At 34.4% G+C, this 9,364-nt stretch overlaps 1 protein-coding gene across 1 annotated transcript; it reads right to left on the reverse strand.

The window, feature by feature from the left end:
* Nucleotides 1-421: 421 nt before the first annotated feature.
* LOC109862568 lies at nt 422-1,783 on the reverse strand. Its single transcript, XM_020442633.1, has 4 exons — nt 1,734-1,783; nt 1,032-1,639; nt 845-957; nt 422-660 (listed from the first exon to the last, which is right to left on the reverse strand). The coding sequence occupies exons 2-4, from the start codon at nt 1,637-1,639 to the stop codon at nt 422-424; spliced, it is 960 nt and encodes a 319-aa protein (XP_020298222.1). The 5' UTR covers nt 1,734-1,783.
* Between the last annotated feature and the right edge of the window lie 7,581 nt (nt 1,784-9,364).

The following is a 9,364-nucleotide window of genomic DNA, read 5'->3' on the forward strand; positions in this document are numbered from 1 at the left end:
CAGGCTCTTGGAGAAATTGCATAGATAATAGTGCATTTGCAAACATAACTCATTGCGGTTCTAATAATAGTTCTCGTCGAGCGATGCAAATTCGAGAAGAATTCTGTAAATATTTTAATAGTGAAGGTGCTATACCAAGCCAGTTCTATCATTGTTAGTTCTTCTAATCATTAATTGTATAGATTAATTNTATATGCAATTTTACTTGTTTAAAAATGTTTTGTCTTGCTTATGTCTTGTTTGTGTTTGTGTTTATTGATTTTATTAACTTTATATAAATAATTAATAATATTTACTAACTTTATATAAATTTTATTATAAACTTTATTATACACATATCTTTTCAAAACAATAATAGAATGAAATGAACAAAATGTAACATAAAAGAACACATTTTTTACTTAAAACAAATCAATAAAGCTTAATCTTCTCTAAGTATATCATATGTTAGGTTCATTATTTGCTGAATAACATGTAACTGCTTTTTTGGATTCATCTGTCTCAACCTCCATCCGATTACTGCTAAAGACGAATCAATTTCATCATACTTGGGTGCTGGCGGTAGTGCAAATGGAGTTGATGGTTGACAAAGTGAATCAGCAATTCTATCTAATGCACTGGACTGCTGTCCTAAATTCTTTTTTCTTTTAATTTGCGTATCTGCAATTTATTGGTTGTTTATTGTTATTATTATTTTTATATTTTAATTATTGATCAAATAATAGTCAAGAGCTTTTACCTTTTTTTTTTTTTATTTCTTATAGGTCACTCTTATACTTCTTGTTTCTGTTAAGACCACTTTAGCATAAAACATTCAAGACAGATATTACTATAAGTCAAGTACCTGATGCTCCTGATTCTAATTGATCATTGCCAGTTGCATCATCATCATTTATTGATTGGTCAATATTATTTAAAGAGTCATCATCATTAACATCAATATTAGAAACTTTTCCCCTAGAAATATAAAAATTACAAGTTAAAAACAAAACAGTTCGAAAGCGTACGTAATCAAAATATATAATTTTTACTTTTTGACAAGACAGAAGTCACGCAGGAATTCCATAGAGTCATAATGGTGCCACTTTTTTGTAGGAGGAGGTCTAGCTGATCCACTAGAAAGATTTTCGGACTGAATTATTCGTCGATAGGCATCATGTAAATTTTTAAACTTTTTTTTTGCTTCTTCCCCGCTAAGTTTGCCTGTAAATAAATTTTTTTTAAATATTTTAACCACGAATGTTTTTAACGTTTTTTTACTTCCCAATGTTTCCGAGACTTCATCCCACAATTTTTTTGTCAATCGTTGGCATCGCTGTTCTAATGGAATAGTAAAATCCCACAAGGGTCTTTTTTCTTGAACGGATAAAATTAGGAGTTCCTCGTCGTCGTAATTCAATGACTTTACGGTTTTTCTTTTGGCTTTTTTATTATGAAATCTACTTTCATTTTTTCCTTGTGATGTTTCTTTGTTTGACAGAAATATTTTTATGGTTCGTAAAATCAATTTTATTTTAAAAAATGCACTTATTACTGCAACTTTCAGGATTTCAAAGTTTCTATTTACTTGTAACTTTTTCAACCGGCAAGACAACTTCTTCATTGTCGACAAGGCTTCGTCGAACAATGCGATTATCATCTACAAATAATAATATCAATAATAATATCAATTTTTGTAGAATATTATTTTTCTCACTGACAAAACAAAAAGTAAGTAAATATATATATTATACTTGTTACTGGATAGAAATAAAAATTTGTATCGATGAAGAACCGATTGTATCCTTCCACGCAATCATAAGACGGAATACTCTTTTTCTCGATAATCATTTCACATATTCCACAAGTATGTACAACAGCTATCTGAAAATTGTATGAAATTATATTAATTAATGTTAACAATTTTTATCCTGCTGTGCATGATTACATTAACTTTGTAATACATTAACCTAACAGTTAACCTTGAAATTATAACAAACTGAATTCATTCTATTTATTTGATTTTTTAATTCCAATATTTTACTACAATAAATATAAGAAACTTGTACTTATTTCTTTATTTATTTATTGTACTTACATCTTGCGATTCCATATTCAAACTCATTTTGCGTGAGAGCGACGTCGCTAAAAGTTAGATTCAATCCAACTTTTCTTCGGCATCGCTAGCGACAAGAAAGTGGACAAAATTCGATCACGTGACTACTCATCTCAGCGACAAGCGACACTATGAAATTGTACCTTTACACTATTGCACGTGTTTGCGAGAAAAAGGCTCGACCCCCTTTCTGCACCCCCAAAAGTACTAAAAGAAGACTACTTTGTTTATATATGTTCTTTTTGTTCATGTTGTAAGCGTGTAGGGAGGGGGGTGCAGGTGGAGGAGTGTAGCCCCTCCCCTGCAAGGGGCAAAGCCCCCTTGTGGGGGGCGCAGCCCCCCGCCAACAGGTAGAAATTGTGATTTTTACGTTTAAATTTAAGATTTCTTTCTTAATTTTAAATTTCATTGTTTATAAACTAAATACTTATGTGTAAGACATATTATGTATAAACTATTATACATTTCGCACACATATGTTTAAAACATTATATATTCTTTGTCTAAAATATATACGGTGTGACAAAACGATAGTTTAATTGTAAAACTTTTTTCGTCTATAACTTTGTAACGAAGAACAACGGCTAAAACTTTCCGATTGTTACCCAGGACGGTTACCTTGACAATATATGTCAAGGTCATTGAAATCGGTGAGGTCGCCCTTAATATGCAAATTTACCCTATTTTTCTGAATTCAACCATGTATATTTTTTTACGATACATTGTTTTATAATGCATTTACATATCGAAAACGCTTTATTTAGTACACATATTTACACATTTGACATTTATATATATTTATTCTTGTTTGACCTGTATATTGATACATAAAGATCACAGTATAGGTAAGATATAGTAGGTTTACTTTGCGAAAACTTGTACTAAAAGTTGTCTCTAGCGCATGACCGAATCGCACAACTAGCAACATAGCGATCTTTTAGTTATCGAGATCAAAGGTGCCGACATCGAGTGAACCTACTGTATTCTACCTATACTGTGATAAAGATATAGGATTAAGCAGATAAAATAACAATACAACGTTATTGATATAATAATGAAAATAAAAATTAGATATACATAATATTAGGATAGTGTTGTAAATTCATTATAAACATATATTTCAATATTCTTTATTATTATTTGCAGTAATATAATTCTTTTGCTGTTATTATTAGGTACAATCTTATTATTATTGGGAGTACAAAGTAGTTCGGTCCGTTTCCAAAAGATGGCTCCAAATGTTGTGAATGGTTCATAGTGACAGCTGATTTTGGCAGTTTCAGAGAGGTTAGACATCTGCTAATAATATTCAGTTTATATCGCATTGAGTTTCATACAAGAACCTTGATTTTTACTGTGTTTGAAATGTCGAATTTTGTGTTAACCAAGCAGCATTTGCGGAAGGTTTTAATTTTCTGCTTTAATTGGAAGAAAAGTGCAGCTGAAGCCCATCGAATGCTTTTCAAAGTTTATAGTGACACTGCTCCAATTGATAAATCATGTAGGAAATAGTTTCGACGTTTCAAGGATGGAGATTTCAGCGATGAAGACAACCCTCGCTCTGGACAGCCAAAAAAATTCGAAGACAAAGACTTGGCATAGACGAAGAGGCATTACTCGAAGAAGATCAGAGTCAAACGCAAGAGGAGCTTGCAGAATCAATGGGAGTAACTCAACAAGCCCTTTCTGTACGATTGAATGATTCAAAAATAAGGAAATTGGGTGCCTTATGAACTAAAACCGAGAGACGTTGAAAGGAGATTTTTCACTTGCGAACTGCTGATTCAAAGAAAAGGTTTTTTGCATTGGATTGTAACTGGAGATGAGAAGTGGATATTCTACGACAACCCCAAGAAGAAAAAATACTACGCTAAGAGCCCGGTCAATCGTTGCCATCGACCTCAACATCAACACTAAACCCGAACATTTATGGTTCGAAGATTATGCTCTGTATCTGGTGGGACCAAAAGGGTGTTGTTTACTAAGAGCTGCTGAAACCTGGCGATTCTATTATAGGCAATCTGTATCGGCTACAATTGATTTGTTTGAGCCGTGCATTGCGAGAAAAACGGCCGGAATACGAGCAAAGACATGATAAAGTTATTCTTCTTCATGACAACGCTCGACCTCATGCCGCAAAAGTCGAAAAAAAATATTTGGAAACGCTCAAATGGAATGTTTTACCGCACCCGCCGTATTCTCCGGACATTACTCCTTCTGATTACTGGTTGTTCCGAAGGATGCAGCACGATTTGGCAGGTCACCGGTTCACTTCTTTCGCAGAAATCGAAAATTGCTCCAAACTTGAATTGCCTCCAAAGACGAGTCAGTTTTTCGAGATGGAATTCGAAAATTGTCTAAGAGATGAGAAAAAGTAGTAGCCAGCGATGGACAATACTTTAATAAATCTGTTAATTTATTTTGTTTTGAAATAAATTCATTTTTGAACACAAAAAAACGGACCAAACTAATTTGTACTCCCAATAGATACTTATTTAACTTCTGTAATCTTCCTCGTAAAATATTATAATAAGTAGGGAAGTGGCCAATTGAGGCAATAATCAGATCTTCAAGTCAATAAATTTCTTTATTTGGAATATTTTTGAACAAACGTTTTGACCCTTAATTTGGGTCTTCTTCAGTGTACTACATATAACAATATAGAAATTTGTTAAACAAGCTAACGCAAGGAGTTAATAACGCATAACCCAAATTACAAGGTTTTTGGAAACTTACAGGCAGGTTTGTAGGTATAGGAAGAACTCAGTCCATCAGTCACGCATCGCCATCAAACAGCACACGAAACAAAAGTCTCGATAATAACGACGCACAAAAACAAACCGAATCACCAACTAGCGCGACGGCCACCGACAGACTGAGCTACATCCTTAACGTTACTACAGTAGAACCTCGAAATAGCGGACTGTACGGGGCTCTGTGTGAGTCCGCTAGTCCAAGGTACCCTCACTCCTGCTAAGTTCAGGGCTCTGGAAAGATATTGCTTCGCCCACTCATTATTTATATGTATTCAATTGCATTAATAATAATAATAATAATACTAATATTATTATTATTATTATTATATATATATATATATATATATATATACCTTACATTCCTAATCTTTTCGATAAAGACAACAATATATTCAAGATCAACAAACACAACATTAGACTAGCCTACAGACACCTGCATCACTTAACAAAATTTATAAAAACTCACAAAGACAATATCCCTAAATACGCACAAAAAAATGTAATTTACTACATACGATGTAACTCCTGTGATTCTAATTACGTAGGTCAAACGAAAAGACAGTTGAACACTAGATTAAAAGAACACAAGAACTACATCAAATATAATAATCTAAGTTCAGTTATTGCGCAGCACTACCTTAACACAGGACACAATTTCAAATGGGATTCAGTACAAATTTTAGACTCAAAACCGAATTACAACAAAAGATTAACATCTGAAATGATACAAATTAAATTACATAAAAATACAATAGATATAATGAGTGACACAAAAATGTTAGATGAATCCTATTTACCGATCTTGCATAAATTACAAAAATAATGTCAATGATTTCAAATAGAGAGTGCTTACATACATCAACATATACCTTATTGTAAGGATTGACTTTCGACACAAACACAGTCTTTAACTTACGTGACACAAACACAGTCTCAATTTTATCTTATGACTAATCTCAATAATTTTGACATGTTATAACTGTGTAGTGAACGATATTCAATCCAAGGTGCGTTATTTGTAACTTTATTTATATATTTTTTATTGTATTTATTTTTTATTAATTATGTGCCAATGTATATATATATATAATTTGTAATCTTAGGTCTCTGAGGATGACTTTACATCACAAGTTTTTTAATACACATGCACACGCATACGTATATTGTTTGGTTTTATATTGTTAGATTTTTTTATGGTACGATTTTATAAAATACAAATGTACTTAATAATGAATATTAAGTAGTAACGAATAAATTCTTTTTATATTATACAAGTGTGGAATTTTTTTAAATGTGCAACGTTTGATTCCGATTCCCGACTTCCTTTATGACTATATATATATATATTACATACAACAAAGATTAAAAGATAAACTAACTACATAAATAAACATAAATAAAAGGCGCTAGTAAATACATTCCGTAGTAATATATACATAGAAACAAAAGATCTTAATAAAAATTTTTATATCTTAGTGTTCATGTTAGTTTATATCTTAGTTTTATAGTTTAGTCAATACATGCGCACATTGCGCGCAAAACGAAACCACCGACATATCACAAGTTTTTTTTATATACATACATACTGTTACGTCCTCGGAACTCCACGGGCCCTTTTTTCTTGCAACGTGACGCGCCGACAATACAATAAATTGCTTTTTTTTTTTCTCAATAAATAACGCGAACAGACTCGGACTTCGACGCGATAGGCGCGCAAATAGAAATCGTGTCGACGCCCGAAAACAATAAACCTAGTCTAGCAACGATCTTAAAAATTCCTTCGTAGACGATAGCGAACAGAAACTTTTATTATTGTCTAAACATCCCGAGCAACTTTCCAAATAAACCCGGTTATTTCCGGATCAAAGAAATACATCCTATAAAATTTAGGACAGCCGGTGCAAGTAAAGATTCGTTGCCACAAATAATTACATAAAAGAGGTTTATCACTCGATAAATATCGAAGGGTCTATGCGGCGTTGTCGAAAAGACAACACTCTCCCTTTTTCCTTCTCCGAAAAATCGGACAAGGCGACAAAGCGAGAGATCGTCGCCGATTGGTGATCTCGCAAGTCGTCCGACCGACTAATTAACAAATAGGAACCAGCAAAGCTCAACTGAGTTCCCGATTGAGAGAGTCCTCGCTTACTCAAAACGGTATATAAGCCAGGGCTCTCGGAATCGGAAACGAGAAAGAACCGCGCCGCGTATCTAGTTAGTGCCGCAGATTTTAGAAGCACCACAGCGAGTGAGTGAGTGACAGTGAGTGCAGAATGTGAGATCCAAGAGTGAACTACTACGCCGCAACAGCCCAGAACCTAGTATTAATCAACATCACTGGTCCGCAGCTAATAGTAAGTCCACATTGTAATTACTTTCATTCGGAGGTTCCACTGTTCGCGTACCTACCTCCCGACTTTGCGACTGATTTTCGGAGAAATCAAGAAACATTCAAAATAAACAAATACATAGACACACTCAAAAATTCGGTTTAATCGGAAGGGCTACTCGCGGTATATAGCCGTCTTGGGTGGCGTCCGAATTATTGGAAGGGCTACTCGCGGTGTACAACCGTCTTGGGTGGCGTCCGAATTATCGGAAGGGCTACTCGCGGTGTACAACCGTCTTGGGTGGCAGCCGAAATTTTGGAAGGGCTACTCGCGGTGTATAGCCGTCTCGGGTGGCAGCCAAATTTTTCGGAAGGGCTACTCGCGGTGTACAACCGTCTTGGGTGGCGTCCGAATTATTTCTTTTTTCCTTCCTAAATCACGGAAACAAACAAAACCCGCTTATTTCCGTATATCGGTCTTAGAATCATGACACATCCAAATTTATTCCTATCGTTATTTCCATTGAAACCTAAGAAATGAAACAAAACCGAATTTATCAAGATACAAATCTCTAAGATCATTTAAGTTGTATAAACATGGGTTGAGAGGCTGGCTACACTAAAGAACTCGCACTCTCTTTCTCTCTCACACTCTTCTAGCGTGTAGATTACATTGTACAAAACGATTATATGCTCCTTTATTGTATTAATTTCTGCATGTCTGTTAATTAATTCATTGATTTCGATTTTTCAATAAATATAACTACTTTGTACTATGTGGAGTCAAACTAAAGAATTATTCTTTGTTATCCTTCTTTCCGTACAACCCACTCTCATTTTCTCGTTAAAATCGCTAGGTCCCGTCCTTGGTAAATGAGACTTGCTTCTTAGACCTAAAAAGGGACCAACGAGTGAGTGTTCGTTAGACAGAGTAAGATCGGCGTACGCCGTTGACCTGTCGACGAATATAAACAAACTCGCTCGACTCTCTCACAGCAGGACTTCCGTGTTCATTGTAGAGAGAGATATGGAAAACGACGCGTTTACTGTTGCGTCACACCACAGCCCGACCGTATCCAGGACGTAACAATACATATATCTTTTGTTTTTTATAATGTTAGATTTCTTGTTATATGATTTGATTTTATAAAATAAATATGTACTTAATAATAAATACTTATTAGTAACAAATAGATTCTTTTTTATATTACAAGTGTGGATTTTTATGTGTAACCTTTGATCCTACCCCGATTTCCAACTTTCTTCATAACTGACTGTAGAAATATACATATATGGACCGTTTATTTTGAAAGTGGTGTAAGTCCATTTTTGAAAAAAAATAAGATATCACGTACGTAATTCATGCTTAATTTAATGTAAATTTTTTATGTATAACTAGTTTCTCGAAACAAAAAAAAATGGACTTACACCACTTTCAAAATAAACGGTCCATATATTGTTGCGAGATGCGGCGCGTGTCGTCCACGCGGTATAAGATGTTCGTCGAACGATCGATCGCTTTAGATGCTTTTGTTCGGGTAGCAACGAGGTTGTTTACGGCGAAGTTCAAGCGAGAAGTTTGAAGCCGGACTCGGAATCGACAAGAGGCTGAACCAACGGCTCGGGATTTCCTCGCGCTTTTACCGCGGCTTTTGTAACGCGTCCGTTAATAAAATTCTTGTGAGATATACGCGGTGTTACTTTCTTTCCGCGAAGCGCAGCAACGCGGCTGGGACGCAACAAAACGCGGTCGTGAGCGCAACAATATATATATGTACATAGAAAATAAAAGATCTTAATAAAAGATCCTCATAAAATCTAAACATAAAAGTGAATATTATTTTAAAAAAACTGCAATTCTGCATCTTTGCGCGCACTGCGTATAATGTTACATACCGCGGCACATACCAAAATAAATATGTACAAAAATACACAGTGTCATCTAAGAATAACTAAATTATGTATAAAATACATAGTTGGTGTTTCTCATATATGTTACCAACGCTGCAACAGCGATATTAGTCAGAGTGGAGTATATGACAGTACCCCGATTTCCGACTTTCTTTATAACTATATAAACTGCATAAGTTGCAGAATTTATGAGTCAAGTAGCAAGTTTGTCATCATTATTTTCTAATACGCAATTAGCAAGTTTTTGTTGTTTTATCAGCAGTTTTTTATTTA

This window comes from Pseudomyrmex gracilis, unplaced genomic scaffold (genome assembly GCF_002006095.1).
Source record: "Pseudomyrmex gracilis isolate BER0280 unplaced genomic scaffold, ASM200609v1 scaffold_1975, whole genome shotgun sequence".
NCBI classification, from domain to species: Eukaryota; Metazoa; Arthropoda; class Insecta; order Hymenoptera; family Formicidae; genus Pseudomyrmex; species Pseudomyrmex gracilis.